The sequence below is a fragment of the Panthera pardus genome, unplaced genomic scaffold (assembly GCF_024362965.1).
Source record: "Panthera pardus isolate Hobbes unplaced genomic scaffold, ASM2436296v1 HiC_scaffold_10, whole genome shotgun sequence".
In the NCBI taxonomy this organism is placed as follows: domain Eukaryota; kingdom Metazoa; phylum Chordata; class Mammalia; order Carnivora; family Felidae; genus Panthera; species Panthera pardus.
Window position 1 is genome coordinate 30,549,364 of NW_026526655.1, and position 17,535 is coordinate 30,566,898.

At 38.5% G+C, this 17,535-nt stretch overlaps 1 protein-coding gene across 4 annotated transcripts in view; it reads right to left on the reverse strand.

Moving 5' to 3' along the window:
• PARD3B (par-3 family cell polarity regulator beta) overlaps positions 1–17,535 on the reverse strand; it is a 1,011,329-nt gene that overhangs the window by 186,569 nt on the left and 807,225 nt on the right. For all 4 annotated transcript variants that reach the window (XM_019446282.2, XM_019446285.2, XM_019446284.2 and 1 more), the window contains one exon: positions 13,196–13,306. In XM_019446282.2, the coding sequence (XP_019301827.2) occupies positions 13,196–13,306 (111 nt within the window). The remainder of the gene's footprint in view (positions 1–13,195; positions 13,307–17,535) is intronic.

A 17,535-nucleotide genomic window follows, 5' to 3' on the forward strand; every position in this document is an offset into this window, starting at 1 on the left:
AGGCAAGAATTTTAGGCAAGATATTTTTATACGTATTTACTAATTATTTTCCCACTCATTATTATGAGTTTATCAATTTTTAAAATTACATAAGTAACTTATTATACACCTGATATTATTTTTTTTAAATTTTTTTTTTTAACGTTTATTCATTTTAGAGACAGAGAGAGACAGAGCATGAATGGGGGAAGGTCAGAGAGAGAGGGAAACACAGGATCTGAAACAGGCTCCAGGCTCTGAGCTGTCAGCACAGAGCCCAATGCGGGTCTCGAACTCACGGACCGCGAGATCATGCCCTGAGCCGAAGTCGGTCGCCCAACCGACTGAGCCACCCAGGCGCCCCATAAACCTGATATTATTTTATACTTTTAAGTCAACTCACGATTTCACTAAATATCTTCTCTCTACTGAGATGTAGGAAATAAAACAAGGAGAAGTTGCAATCTATGCCTCATGAGAGTTAGGATCTAGACAAGGAAAAAAAACCCCACGAAATTGCAGGAGAGTATATAATAAGGAATTATCTTGTAAGATAAAGACACTAATTTAATGGCAATGTGGACTCCTAATTATAGACTAGGATTTTAGTAATGCTGCCTCCCTGAGAGAGTAGCTCTGTGGCATCTGGTATATTACAAATGGCTGTTGTCATTTTTCATGAACCTCTATTTCCATTACAGTTTTTTATGCTTGCCCCTGAAATATAATCTGCACCGTGAATCCTGATTGAATCGGCTCCACATGCAGCACAGAAAAGATCCTCCTTTGATGGAGAATAAGCCAAGGACAGTGTCTCTCATCTACACACTCAAATTTGGTGTTTGAATGAATGAAAGGCAAATCTTTCATTTCCGAAGGCTGAAATGAATGGTACTTCAAAATATTTTCGACTGGTTGAACTGAAGCCACTGGAAGAGGATGGGGACAGAAGCCCAATTAAAAAAAAACCACAGACTCTCTAGGTCCATAGCATTTTCATTTGTTTGTGGAATGGATGGATTTCATTCACTTTCCCTTACTCGCTTGTCTCTCAGGACCTGGTTCAGTGATGCGGAAACAGGTGTTGATAGTCCTGATGGGCTGGCCACTATGCCTCAGTGATCCATTTCCACTGTTCTACTGCCAGTTACAAATGACCTCATGCTCCTTGACGCCATTTCATAGCTCAGGGGAAAGTCTTATTTTTCTAACTATATAGCTTTGTTGGCCATTGATTTAGCCTATCCTGCCTGTTGGTTCCATTCTAGCAATTATTCACTTGAAAAATAAAATTAAAATCAGTACAGGTCATTCATTCATTCATCCATTATTCAACAATTGCTTATTGAGTGCCTACTCTGTGAAACATAATTTATTAGATGCCGGGAGAAATAGAAAAATGGTTATGACGTGGTCCTTGACTCAAGGAAATTACAAGCTAGTAAGGGAGAGAGGGCATGTTTGTAATCACAAACATCTACAATTCAATGCAGCAAAGGAACAACAATAAGAACAATGGGTGTCTACCATGTGCCAAGTACTGCTCTAGATGTTTTAAGTATTTCGTCATATGTAAATTTCAAAGGCGCTCTGAAACTACACATTATTTCCCCTTTTTAAAAAAAGTTTTCCAAATGAGAAAGCTGAGGTTCAAAAGGTTTGGCAAAATATGCACAGTCACACAGCTAGTACAGAAAAGAATCAGACTTTGAATCCACTGCTATTTGATATTAATACTCATTCTCTTTCAACTAAACACCGTCTCTGAGAAAAATGGCAGGTTCACCATTTATTGAATGTCTCTGTGCCTGGCACTACTCTGAATGCTTCGCTTCAGTGTCTTGTTGATTCTTCACAACACTATTATGATGCTACAATGGTTATACAGCCATTTTGCAGTCAACAAAACTAAAGATTGGCAAATAAGTTACTTAACCCAGGTTATCTAGTGGAAAACTTTTCTTCCAACCCAGGTAGTTTGGGAAGGTGTAATGGAAGAAGTGAGGTTTCACTGACTTTCCATTGATCTGGACCAACTGAGGCAGGGGGGAGGGTAGACATATAAGGACCAGGGAAACCATATTAGGAATGACACAGAGATGGGAAAGGGCTATGGTCATCTCAAAAAGAGTGAGCATTCTAGAGTGGTGGAGTATGTGGGCCATCGGGACCAGGACTACAAAGTATGACTGGAAAGCTAGGCTATAGTCAGATATCAGCCAACAAGTTTGGACTGTATGTAGTAGGCAATAGAGGGCCATTGAAAATTCTGGAGAGAGGAATGATCAAAGCTATTATTATGAATCCACTTTCTCTATCCTGTCACATTTAACAATCTCTGCTTCAAGATACCAAGATTTCACAAAATATTATTTGTTTAAGTTCCTCCAAAAACATGAATGCTTACTGTTTCTATTCTAAACAGCCAATTGTTATTACTGTTATTAAAAAAAAAAAATGTTCTTTTCAAGTGACCTCTTGGAAAAGCAAACTTTTGTGCCATAGCCGAAACCACTTCAACCTCTTTAATTCTCAACACTAAAATCAAACAAAGGGCACAAAGCAGAATGAGGCAGGAGTTTGAGCCTGGGAAAGGGGTCAGATTCCTTTGGACATCAATCCGAAGTCAATTCACATGCACTGTGAAGTCATTAAGTAATTAAATTACAGAGCAAGGGCAGGCAGGTGGGCGAGGGTGGACGGGGAAGCAACAGACACATTTGTCCTGCTTCCACTCTAGACTGGATGCTAAATATTAGCAGACAAGAGTTATGCCCCACCCCTCAATGCAATACATGTAACAGGAATGCAAATGTGAGGATTTTGCAAATTTAATGACTGCGGTTACAAGTGTTCTCTTGTCACAGGCCTTGTGGACTTGGAGGGGCCGGCAGCTACTCGAGCTATTTGTGCCCCTCCGCCCTGAATTTGTTTCCATGGCTGCCAAGCCCCGGCTGCAGCCAGCACTCTCTCGCTCCTGTGCAGCTATCTCATGCCAAGCTGACTAGGCTTGAGGAGCAACTTCCAACCAGTGATCAATAAGAAATGAGGAGAAGCTTCTTGAATGGAAGTATCTGGCCTGAGGCCCAGCTGGGCAAAGTCTGAATTCAAGTTGGCCTTCTTCATCATGGCAGTAACCAATTCAGCTACTTTCACAGATGGTGTGTCTGAGTGCTCTGGGCCCCCAAAGGTTACTGAATGGCTTATCTGGGGTCTCGAATCCTCAGAGCTGACCCTGAGCACCTACAGTGAACCGGGTACTTGCTTCATAAATATTGCTTTTTACAAAAGTCTGAGAGACAGAGTTCTCATTTAACAGATCAGAACACAGAGGCTTGAAGTAGTTAAGTAGCTTGAGAGCGTGTTCATTCAGTCAGGACTTTGACCCAGGTTGGCCCAGCCCTGGGTCTTCTAATCTTTCCACTTGGCCATATACCTCCCCTGGGCTATCACCTAGGCCAGTTGGTCTCCAACATGGCTATAAACAACAATCACTTGAGAAATGGTTTTAAAATACACATCCTCAGGCCCAACCACAGATATACCGAGTATCCATAGCAGATTTATATCTATACATCCATGTTATCTAATTATCTGTTTATCTAAAACAGGGTTTAATTATCTGTTTATCTAAAACAGGTTTAATTATCTGTTTATCTAAAACAGGATTTCTCAACTTGGGCACAGCTGACATTTGGGGCTGAATAATTCTTTATTGTAGGGGACTGTCCTGTGTATTGTAGGATGGTGAGAAACATCCTTGTTTTCTACCTACCAGATTGCAGTGGCACCTCCCTGCTAGGGCACAACTAAAAATGACTTTAGATATTATCAAATGCCCCTGGGGGGGAAAATCACTGCCAGTTGAAAACCTCTGTTATAAACAAACGAACAAACAAATGAAAGCAAACAATCTTCCCAGGAAATTTGGAATAGCATATATATATATTAATGTTAATATATATTAATGTTTTTTATTTTTGAGAAAGAGAGAGAGCATGAGCAGAGGAGGGTCAGAGAGAGAAGGTCGGGGGGGGGGGGGGGACACAGAATCCGAAGCAGGCTCCAGGCTCTGAGTTGTCAGCACAGAGCCCGATGCAGGGCTCAAACTCATGATCTGTGAGATCATGACCTGAACCGAAGTCAGATGCTTAACCGACTGAGCCACCCAGATGCCCTGGAAAAGCACTTTTAAAGTTTGGTGTTTGCAAATCACAGGCCGAGTTTAGGATATTTACCTAAAGAATGTGAGGGGGGAGGGGGAAGCAGATTCTGGAAGATAATAGGTTGAGTATCTTTTCTACTTGCACAATTTACCAGCCTACGTGAACAATGACTAATCCTGGGCTCCAGAGCGGATGTATTGTCATGGATGCTTTCCAAAGCAGGATACAACATAGCATATGTCCAAATACGAAATAAAGACAGACGAGATACCTTAGAAATTATGGAAAATGCTATTTGATTTATGAGTTTAATTTGTTCATGTTTTTCAGAGCACTTTTAGAGAATTAACTTTACTTGTATACTGTCCAGCACCAGACTGGTCCACAGTAAATATTCTGGATTCACTTAACTTTTATTTATTCATTCATTTTTTTCTTTGAAAAACAAAACAAAACAAAACTGAACAGTTGAAAAGGATTTTATTCAGACAACATGCATAAAACCGAGGTCTTCAAGTATTATTACTTGCATTTCATTTCATGATGATAAGAAGAGGGACTTTAGGAATACATCCTCAAAGTGGGTAATGCAAAGCCCCCATGAAAACAACTAATATAATGGAAACTTAACCCTCATTCCTAAGTTCTAGCCACCCAGTGGCCTTCCACCCAGTCACAGTCAACAAACCTTTTGCGGGAAATGCTCTTCCCCCCGGGACTCCTGGGTGGCTTAGTCGGTTGAGTACCCACTCTTGATTTCTGCTCACGCTATGATCCCAGGCTCATGGAATCTATGATCCCAGGGTCATGGAATTGAGCCCTGCCTCAGACTCTGCACTGGGGGTGGGAGCCTGCTTGAGATTCTCTCTCTCTCTCTCTCTCTCTCTCCCTCTCTCTCTGCACCCCCTCTCCCTCACCCTCAAAAATAAAAGAAAAAAAAAGCTCTCTCTCCTCAAGTTCCACCTCCACTCTACACAACCTCCACGGAAACACATACATCTGTATCTCTGATTGGCATAAATCCAGTGAAGTATCAAAGTTTGTTTATTATGTTGAATATGTTTTTATGTGTATACTAAAGCCAAATATCCAGATCAACAGAATTTAGAGCTTCTTCCCAAGTGTTTATCAGATTAGGCATTCTAAACATTTCTATGAGATCACTGTGGGTAGTTTAGTATAATTCCTTGTCTGAATGTATTTCAACAGCACCACAATTGAATGCAATAATATAATATGTCACTTCAGGGTGTTTGAATATAGGAGTATCCTTTTAAAACACTTTTTAAAAGAGCTGGTGTACTTTAATCTTAGAAGTTTGTCTAAATGACTATTGGAAAGGATGCCAGTCAAGTGATTCATTTTACGTATTAATCCGGCTCAGCTGACAAGTAGTTGCTAATACAGCACTTCTAACATTGATTGTAATTCCATAAAAGGATTTTGGCTCATAAAAAATGCTGGCATGGCATCAGGATGTAGGTGTTCCTATCTCGTCTATTGGAATATAGTAATGGGCCAAATTTTGCTGGTGACCACAAGCATTCTGAGAAGACAAATGTTACAAAGAGCAAATAAATGTACGGAGATTAGAGACACCTGCCTTTCCCCTGTGTCTCGCTCACTCTTTCGCCCCTCAAAGTAAAAGGTAAATCTTGGAAGATGAACTCTGAATGAGGTGTGGTAGGGGTGTCTTCCCTCTCTCTGCCCCATCTCCTCTGCTTTTAACTCTTATTCTAGGAAAAAAGGCAATTCTTACCCTAACACAAGCATCAATAGTAATTACTGGGATATGGCAAATATCTTTTCATTCACCATGATGGCTAGTGCTATGAAAAACAAAAATCTGACAGCTTCTTTCTGTCAGCCTAAAATGAAACCATGACCTTGTCCTGGGAAACACCATCTAGTCATATTTTTCTTAACTTCCATGCAGTGATGATCTAATAAGAATCTAAAAGTAATTAACTGGATCTCTTTTAGCCAACCAAAGCCTTATTCAAATACACATTTTTATCAGGATTCTAAGGGAGCCATAAATTGGGGCATTTTGAAAAACTGGGATCTAATCCAGTCCATGATCTGACGAGGGTTCAGTGGTAATAATAAATTGGGACTATTAAGACCGGGAACCATTCCAACATTTTATTTTGCCCACACCACAGGACCTAGCAAATTCTACTGCAAAAGACAGGGATATTCAGTGAGGAGTGAAACCATGCTGAATTAATCATTTGTATGTAATCATGCCAAAACATGGGTGTTTTCAACAGTTTAAATAGTGCCAAAGTTTAAGTTCAGTAAATAATTAATTATAGAGAGTCTCTTGGCAAATTAAAGAAAACAACCCTCTGATTCTTTAACAGAATACGCACTCTTTTTAGGATACAATAATGACACAATCCTATCAATCCTATTTGTCGCTCTATGTATTTCGGAGTGCTATATTTATGCAGGCTACAGCTAAAATATTATTTCAGAATATACGTTCCTTGTCCTTCTTAGAATACGGTAAGCATCCTCACTTTTCAGTATGAACAAATATTGGATAAACTCTAGCCTTATTCTGGTTTTCATTTCAATTTCCAGTAACATAAAAATCTCCCCTAATTAAATAAAATGCTGAGAGGTTGGGAATAGATTTTCACCCACTTGTATTCTGAAACTATAAATGGTTTCTGAATGTTTTTATTTCTCTAAGATGAATTTCGTTTATGTGGGGAACTTGCAGCTGCATAATTAAATCTTGGTTTGCCAAATATCAAAAACACATGTATTGATTTAAACTAAGGGAATAGGCCACAAGCAGCTCAGTTGATAAGGCAAAAGAGAAGCCTCTGGAGCTCTTGGAAGGCTTCCTAAAGGAAAGAAAACTAAGAGCCCTGAATTCAGCCGCTGAAACTGATCAGCTTTCCTAAATCTTAGCTTCACTCTCACTTAGGCATTCCGTTCAGGCCGGTTGTTGAAAACAAGGGCCATATGTTTTCATGCTTCTCAACCCTGAAGCTGGGGGAGCTGCCTCTTTGCCCCTCATCTCCTCATTTATCCCGCTAAGATTCTAATAAGATCTGCAAAAACAATGTTTCATTAACACAGTAAATGAGCTCCCTTGCAAAGGAAACCCTGACATGGTATAAGAGTAAGAGAAGATCTTAGAGCACAAACCCATATGTTGTTAAACTGTGCCCCCCTTCAGGAAGAGATTTCATTTAGTGAAATTTCATTTCAGGGTCAGTAATATGGGACTTTAATTGAAGACAGCCTTTGGGTGTCAATGGAGGCTTTCCCCCCAGTACGATAATCCTAAATAAATGAGGGTGACATATTTTTCCTTAACCAAACTCCACCTGACTTTTGAGAAGGTATTAACAATACAAGTGCAACACGCATGTAGTTAGGTACTTTGTAGGTCCACGAGCCTGGTTCATTTCACACTTTGGAGAAGGTTACAGACATAAGTTAACGTCTTAGAATTAAACATCAAAAATACGTTTACTGGTTTGTGAAGACAATCTCTTGCTTTCGGCTCACCATATAATCAGAATGTTTGGAAAATGTTAATTTAATTTAGCTTGATTAAAAAATTCTAGGGGAAATAATCATTGGATATAATATTGGATTCATCCTTCCAGCAACGGATACCGGTATTTTGAACTTACGTTTTATTATGGCCAATCTCACCGAAGCATGAACAAAATGATGAGTTTATGTAAAACAGGGCTTCACTGCAATGGACTGTTTGACTTGTATCAGGAGAGGACCTGTTCTTAGCTCAGGAAGTCAGATACGAGACTAAGAAAATCCTCACACACAACTTTGAGCAAGAAATTTGGGCTTATCCGCTCAGGTTAAGAATAGTGCAAACACTGCCTTGAACCAATGCTATGGCAAGCTCAAGAAAGGCTGCTCTAGGAAATTCAAAGTAAATGTTTCTATACTTGGATATATTTATGTATTTATTTCTCAGACCCTATGATCTGGGAAAATCCATAGAAATCACCTAAGGGCAAATGCAGCATTAATGATACACAATATGATTTCAGACACTATGTGGCTTAATGTAGATATGTTAACTTACGTAGTTTTGCATCTATATATTTTACCTACTTGAATATATGAATATAAAGAGGATAATGAAGGTACTATATCAATGACTGAAGTTTATAAAACTCTGATATAGTCCAATACTTGCCTGATGCACTAATCTTTTCTCATCGTAATCATCAGCTTATTCGACATTTTCAGTGTCAACAAACTTACTGTCTCATGTGACACTCGAATTGTTAGGATGTTTTCCCTTCTATTAAGCTCAAGACTACCTCTCTTGAAATGATGATTATCCATTAGTATCCTCAAGAAAATAAATGAATGGATGAATAAGCAGAGAGAAAGAGAGGATAGAATGGATGCTATAAAATACATTTAATTCCTCTTTTATGTGAAAGTTCTTTGATCCTGTGAAATCAACTAAGTCTTATCTCTGCAGGCTATGTATTCCCCAGTCCTTCAACATTTTTCGAAAGATATGATTTAGTTGCTGTTATTCTGTGTGTGAGAGAGGCAATGGGATATTCCAAGTGTGATCTGAGTAGTGTAGAACAAGAATTATTGTTTCTTCCTTCATTTTGCACATGAACTTCCAGTAATGCAGCCTAGGACTGGATTAAGTTTTTGGCAGGCATATCCTCATGTTGACTCATGCTAAACTTGCCCTCAACTAAAACCATCAGGCAATTTCTTTCATATATTTGGTATTAAGTCAAACCTTCCACATGTGTTTGTACAGTTTGTTTTGGGGCCTAAAATCGAGACTTTACACTTACTCCTATTAAGTTTTTTTTTTTTTTTATGTTTGATTCAGTCCATTGTTCCAGACGATTGTGTCCTCAATATACATTATCAACCCCTGCAGCTTCTTGGCATTCACCATCTGATCACCAGCATTGATGCCAATGCTCAGCGGGCCAGAGTTAAAAAATAAATTTTGAAGAAAAACTTTGTCTTGCAAGTTTATATTGATGGAAATACTCATTAGCAATCTTTGGGTACAATTCCTCAAATAGCTACTAATCCTTCTAGGGTTATGTCACGCGGTGTACATTTCTCTGTGTTAGCCACAGGAAAACATGAGACAAGGAAATTCTAATGTCCAGGAGAGTGCCCTTACTTGTAAAGTCCAGAGGTTAACACAGGGTTTTCAGCCTACACACGATTGACAGTTTGAGTCACATAACTTATTGTTAGGGAGCAGGGCTGCCTTGAGCATTGTAGAACGTCTGGCTGCATTCCCGGTCTCTACCCAGCACCTGGCTGTAGCAACCCCCTTATCATGCCCCTCCCTCCCTAAAAGCTGTAACAATCAAAAATGTCTCCATATACAGCCAAATGTTTCACTGGGAGTAACAGTGTCCCTCCTTAACTGAGAACCACTGTTCTGGATTCTGCATTCCTCCAATGTAATCTTACAATTGGAGTCCACCTGTTATGGCTTTTTTTTTTTTTAACCTTTTCATAGCTATAATTATGAATAGGCTATTCATATATAGCACCAAAACAATTCCTTATCAGGAATTAAATATGTGGATATGTTGAAATGAGATATGGAAATCATAAGAAAAATAATGAGGAGAGTGAAGAGGGATAATATAATCCTAAAATTTAGAGTTGACATTAAATTAATCATTGGGTAAAATAGTTACAAGGAAATTGAACAGGAATTATATCATTTAAGAGGTCATCTATAAGGACTTTTGTACCTGCATGCTCATCAAAGTATGATTTGGAAGAGAGAAAAATGGAAACAGACTAAATGTTTGACAATAGAAGATAAATAAGTTATGGTATATTGCTCTCACAGACTATTAGAGAGTCATCAAAATGGCATATTTTCAACACATTAATGACATGGGGAAATGCTCACAATATAATGCTGTGGAAAAAGTGGGATATTATATATGTAGCATAGATATCAAGTTTAAAAGAAAATACATACATAGGAAAAAAGATCACAAAATATTAAGTGGTTGTAGAATTAGGCATGATCATATTAGTTTTCTTAATGCTTTTTTTATGACTCCAAAATTTTCTTCATGAAATTTTTGTAAGTTTTGTGTGCGTGGGTGGTACTGGGGGTAAGCAATCCATATTCTCTTGGGTGAGTGAGCACTGGCGAGTGTTTCTCTTTTGTTGCCAAAAAAATATGCCAGTAAGGTAGAATGCTTCAAAGAGGACCCATAAGAAAAGATGACAATACTTTTAGACTGGCTTATTCAGTCCTCTTGGGGGAAAAAAAACCCAACCAACCTCTGCACATCCTTTCTCATAGGATAAGGATAGTTTAATGTTCCAACCAAATCCTGTCCCTTCAAGTTAATGGTTCTCAGACTTTAGAATGCTGAAGAATCACATTGGGCTTACCTATCAAATACAGATGCCTGAGCTCTAACTCCAAAGGTTCTGATTCTGTAAATCTGGTATGGGACTCAAACATCTTTAACATGCTCCCCATGTGATTCATTTTCATCAAGTGGTCTACGAACTACACTTTGAGAAACACAGCTAGAAGAAGTCATATGGTTTGATTTGGATGAATATTTTTAAATTTATGCTCCACTTTGGATAATTTTTTCCTGGTTATACACTAAATAGAGTTGGTATAAACCCTCAGGGGTATGCTGATTAACTGGCTCTTTGAGAAAACAAACCCAACTTATTGCATTTGCCAATTTCTGTGGTGTAAATACTCCCACCATGAACAATTTCAAACTACTAATGGCTTAATGACGAGCTCACAAAATTCCTGAAAGTTTAAAAATTGTCTCTCACAAGCTGATACAAGCTGGCTCCAGCACTGCACAATATATATTTTATTTAAGTGCTTTAAATCCTTCGAAGAAGGGATATGTTAATGAAAAGCTATTGTATCTATGACAGCTAGGATGAAACAAATAAGCAATAGGGCAGCTCGAATCATCTTAAGGTAACAAATTGCAAAGGCATTAGAAAAAAAGACAACTTTGTGAACTTTCATACACTGTTTCTTATTTTATTCTATTTTTTTTTTCCAATGGCCATGTCACAAAGAGTAATACACTCACTGAGTTCTTTAAGGGTTGTGAATTGGTTTCTTATGGATGATGGAGAGCCAAGAAATGGGACTCAAGGTTTGGGAGCAATGCCAAATGTTCAGCCACCACCACCCCCCTCTGTGGCCCTCAGCTCCTGTGCAGTTGAAATGCCCTCGGTCATTAATTCTACAGCACCCAACCATAAAAGCAACTCCTCCAACTTCTTCCCCTCACACAAGATTGAGACAATGTTGTCTCTAGGAAACCCATATCAGATGTGTTTTATGTGTTCATGTGTGGGAATTGGCCTAAGTGGAGGCTAACAGTAGAGTTCTTTCAATGTTTTGACCAAACATATTTTAAGAAAATTGGACCTGAAGCCTATATAGCCAGCTGAGGTGAATTTACAGCCCTGCTTTTAAGAACAAAACTCCCTCAGGCACCTGCTTCCTAAAGGCAAAACCAGAAAGGAAATGAACTCTTGCTTAAAGACAACCCACCTAATTTTATGGGTTATCAATTTTCTAGCTGGCACACATTTCCCTTGCTACTAAGAGTAAACCCTCCCAACCCCGAGCAAGTATTGAGCTACAAAAAAATGTGAAGTCTGAATTCTAGCAAACAGCTCCGTTTCCTGAAGATGAGGCAAGGATATGGTGTCTCAGTAAGTGAAGTCAGGGGAGCAGCAAAGATCTATGATGTGGACGCACCACATCGATGTCTTTGCCAATATACACATTAAAATCTTAGCCTGCATTACATTTTATGTTACAGGATTACTGAATCTTGGACTATGATGGAGAATTCATCATTCCAGTTTTGGGGGTAGCTCTGTCAGGTGAATAGTCAGCAACAATATAAAGCACTTGATTTCCTTTCACCTGCATGCTGACCCTGGAAGTCAGCTTATCAACCACTTTCACATGAGAAAGGACCAAATAGGGCTTCTTTCCTCGCTATTGATAAAGTTAGCTTTCATCAATGGGAATAGACTACAAGACAGAAGTCAAAGGTTAACAGTAGGTATTCAGCCTGCTCTGTGCTAGAAAGGACGATGTATAAGTATGATTTTCTTAGTACACGTTACTAGAGTATTAAAATAAGTACAAGAACAGACTCTAAAAACTACAAGGACTACTGTTGCTAGTAAGCGAGTGACAAGCTGGACAAATCTGACTTCATGCATGATGAAGTCAGAATCAAGTGCTTAAAATGATATGCTAGTGTTGTCATAATCTCCATCTTTCTCCAAGATCCATTTAGTCGTGCAGGTGAAGAATTTTCAGGAGAAACATGAATATTCAATTACATGTTTCAAAATCAGACATTTACACATCAACGTGGGGTAAGTGTAGAGTTAACCTCAAAGATAAGTGAAGGGCCTCTTGTCCAAATGGAACATTAAGCTCCTCAAACAGGAGAATTCAGTCCTTGCAAACTGTCATTATTTCAGTAAACGAAACCGGCCCTTTAACAGATGGGCAACATACTTTGCAACTTGCTGATAGCCTAATAAAAGACACTGGCTTTTTAAAAATGAAGGACATGCGCTTCTCAAATTACACCACCCAAATGGATTTAGCAGAATAAAATTAAGAAGGCATACAACAGCTTGACAAAAATTAGGAACAGACTATGGAAATTTGATAGTTCTAAACATCAACATCAAAATGACCTTTTTATTAGAAAAAAAAAACCTCATTGTTTAAACCATAGGAAAAATATACATTGATATAGTCAAAACTTGGGTAGGATATCTTGGAATTGTAAGTACTGATATAATAAAAACATAAAGTTAATTTCTTCTCCAAATATACTAAAAATTCCCCAGAAAGGCAGGTTCCTTTTACATCAGGTACCTTTGCTTTTGTATTCAACTCGATGCTTCTTGAAATAAAATGTCTCCAGTTGACTGATGCAATAATCAAATTAAACACAGGCCATGGACCCAAACAAAATAAGGGGCTCAGCATTTCTGCTCACCTTTCTCGTTCTTCTTTCATTTTTTCCAGCTCCTCTTCCCTCAGGCTGCCATGCTTCCGAGTGCCCTTCTGCTCAGCCTTGCCTCCCTTATCATCTTTCTTCTTTCCAAATCTAGAAACACATGAAGCAGAAGATGTTAACACTAACCATGTTCTTTTGGTGGTAAATTTAAAATATTTATGAGATGAATTCATCAAACTGTAATTCTTTATTCTAAGTAGCACAAGATCATTTTGCATAAAATGGAAGTAAAATAAGATCCTGAAAGCGGAAAAGTAATAGTCACTAAATCCCTCTCCTTTCCTTCTTGTCCTTCCTTCCTTCCATCTTTCCACCGAGATATTGATTGTGCAGCATGCATAGAGTCATGCGGTTAAAGACTAAAAATCTCAAACTATGAATTCACTAGAAATTTTAGAACTGAAAGGTTATCATTAATATATAACTCAAAACTGACCGAACTCCTAACCAGGCCTTCAGAGCCCCATGTGGCCTTGACATTTAAAGTTGAAACTCCTGGGAAGAGATAATGATGGTGCTTCAAGGGACTTTGCCAAACACCTAGTTTACTGCTGTCATTTTGCAAATGAGCCCTTGGGCCTTGGCCACCCAATAAATTTGGGGAAGGCCCGGGATTAGAACTTGGGCTGTCTCCTTTACTGCACTGTCTCCTTTACACTACATTCACTCTGTGGATGTAGCCCCAGTCTTCCTAAATCAGCCCAGTGTTAGTGTGCTCTCAGTCCCCTTGATGCCTGGCATATTTGTAGCTAATTTTGGCACAGTGGCAAGTATGATACCTTATTTCTTTTCCTCCAGCTTCATTGAGACATGATTGACGCATAACATTGTGTAAGTTTAATGTGTACAACTGCTGATTTGATATATTTCTAAGCTGCAAAATGATTGCCACCACAGTACTGGCTACCACTTTCATCCCATCACACAGTTACAGTTTCCTTTTTGTTGTGAGAGTATTTAAGATCTACTCTCTTGGTAACATTAGATCGTTAGTATTAGCTGTGATCACCATGCTGTCCATTAGATCCCAAACTTGCTAATCTTATAACGGAAAGTTTCACCTTTTGACCAGTGTCTCCCAAGTTTCCCCTCTCCCCAACCTCTGGTAACTACCACCCTGTTCTGTTTCTCTGAGTTTTCTTTTTTCAGATCCATAGTGTACGTGTGTGTGTGTGTGTGTGTGTAGGTGTGTGTGTGTGTATATATATATATATATATATATATATATATACACACACACACACATATACATATACATATATGTGCACATGTATGCATATATACACACACATACACACTGCATCTTCTTAATCCATTCACCTGTTGCTGGACAATTCAGATGTTTCCACATCTTGGCTATTCTAAGTAATGCTGCAATGAACATGTGAGTAGAGATATTTCTGTGGGATCCTGAAGTCAATTCCTTTGGATGCATACCCAGAAGTAGAATTGCTGGATCATAAGGTAGTTCCATTTTTTAAAAGCTTTTATTTAAATTCCAGTTAGTTAACATACAGTGTGGTATTAGTTTGCAACAATTCCATACAACATCCAGTGCTCATCACAGCAAATGCACTCCTTCGTCCCCATCACCTATTTCACCCACCACCTTCATCCACCTCCCCTCTGGTGACCATCAGTTTCTTCTCTATAGTTAAGGTCTGTTTCTTGGTTGGCCTTTCTCTCTTTTTTTTGGTCTTTGTTTTGTTTCTTAAATTCCACATGAGTGAAATCACATGGTATTTGTTTTTCTCTGACTTATTTCACTTAGCATAATACTCTCTAGCTCCATCCATGTCATTGCAAATGGCAAGATTTCATTCTTTTTTATGGCTGTGTGTGTACATGTGTGTGTGTATGTATGTATATATATATACCACATCTTCTTTATTCATTCATTTGTCGACAGTCACTTGGGCTATTTCCATAATTTAGCTATTGTAGATAATACTACTATAAACAGCAGGGTACATGTATCCCTTTGAATTAGTATTTTTGTGTTCTTTGGGTAAACACCTAGTAGTGAAATTGCTGGATTGTAGTGTAGCTCTATTTTTAACTTTCTGAGGAACATCCACACTGTTTTCTACAGTGGCTGCACCAGTTTGCATTCCCGCCGACGGTGCACAAGTGTTCCTTTTTCTCCACATCCTTGCCAATACCTGTTGTTTCTTGTGTTGTTGATTTTAGCCATTCTGACTGGGGTGAGGTGATAGCTCATTGTGGTTTTGGTTTGCATTTCCCTGATGTTGAGCATCTTTTCATGTGTGTGTAGTTCCATTTTTCAATTTTTTAAGGAACCTCCATGCTGATTTCCATACTGGCTGCACCAGTTTGCATTTGGACCAACAATGCACTAGGGTTTCCTGCAATTATGATACTTTAAAAGAGCATTGTGCTTCCTTACCACTTTTACTAAAATAAAACTGCACATTTGAAATAATAATAATAATAAAGCTATGGTTATTACTAGGACACATTCTTAAATAATAGGCATTTTCCCAAGCAGATTTTCTTTAGAAGCAATCTCCTTTGGTTTTGGTAATGACGTACTTGTGAAAAAAAGGAAAATAATTTGATACTCTGCTAATAACCAGGAAAAAAAGTCACTCAAGTATGTATATTCTTCAGTGAAGTAAAAGATTCTTGTTAAACTATGGAAATCCTATTTATTCTTTGTTTCTTATTAAATAGTTGCAAATTTTTCTTATGTGTGTGTAAATGTGTGTATATCTTTAGCTTGCTCACCCCATCTATGTATCTATGTAGCCATCCAACTATCTATGAAACCTGGGGATTCTACACATGTTCAGGCTGACTGCCCCATCCCACCCCCTGTCCCCATCCCCCAACCTCCCAACACACACAGTGAGTCAGAATCTCATCACATGAAGGCCCCACTCATAAACTTGAAACTCCTGTCTTTTTCAGAATTTCATAAAAATGGGTAAACATCTGTTCTCTTAGGATTGTGCTTCAATCCAAATCATAGGTTGTTGGTCAAGTGGCAGCACCGAGTGGAAGACCTCCTTGCTAATCTCTGTATTTCTGTTGTTATCAGAGTTCAAAGCACCCTGTTTTCCCCAGAAGCCTCTTCAAGTCTTGACTCTTCTGTAAAAATGTCAATTTAGGGGTGCCTGGGTGGCTCAGTTGGTTAAGCATCCAACTTTGGCTCAGGTCATGAGCCCCACATTGGGCATTGGAGCCCCACATCGGGCGTTCGAGCCCCACATCGGGCTCTCTGCTGTAAGTGCAGAGCCTGCTTTGGATCTTCTGTCCCCTTCTCTCTGCCCCTACCCTGCTGTTCTCCCTGTCTCTCTCAAAACAAATAAATAAACTTAAAACAATTTTTCAATTTACAGTTTCAATTAGCAAATTCTTGCTCATGAACCTTCTCTCTCTCCACTGCCATTTACCATCTGCCTTTGCTCCTACTGCTATTCTTTTGTTGTATTCAGTCTTGTTTTGGGATTTGGGTCGATCAACTATGAATTTTCACTCCATCAGCCCAAGTCTTTTTTTTCCTGGTCCTCCTTCTTATTCCTAACGTATTTTCTTCTTTCCCACTGAAGAAATGACCTAATATCATTTATAGACTAGGGAAGAGAAAAAGAAATACAGACAAAATAAAAGATCACTAACTTCCAAGTATAAGGGAGATTTGTTGACATATTCAAGATCTCTCTTTAACCTACAAAGCAGGCGCTATATAAATAACGTGCATTTTCATGAGTACGTTCTTTAGCTTTTCATGCCCATGAAGAAGAGTCTTAGGGACCAACATTATGACTCTAAATTCCTTTATGTGAGAATACCTTTGTACATCACTTAGAGAAATAATTTTCCCTCAAAATGTCATCAAATATAGTAAAATTGGGCCAAAAAAATCAAAATTGTGGGGAGCGAGGATAGAATAGTGCTCCAGGAAGTTGATGAGAGCAAAAATGTTGCCAAAAACTCAAGATATTAGGCATGCTTTTCTTCTATGTTCCAAATATTTGAAGGTTTGGATTTTCTGAGATGAAAGAAGTCTTGTTTTTGAAGGGCAAAACTAACCTATACCCTAGTCTACCTTGATCTTTATTACCACAACCAGTGAATTGTTTTTTCTTCCTGTTCCTAAAATATTTCACTTGTACTGAAGTTCAAAAACAGCGTACTTTGTTTTCACCATAGTGGACTACGTCTGAGAAAGGTTAGTTGTAAGTAAATTCTGCAAAGCGTTTTCTTCTTAGCAAGAACCATCAATAACAGTCAAATCAACCAATTCCACAAATAATATAAATGTTTTGATTTAAACCTCATGATCATTTATGAAA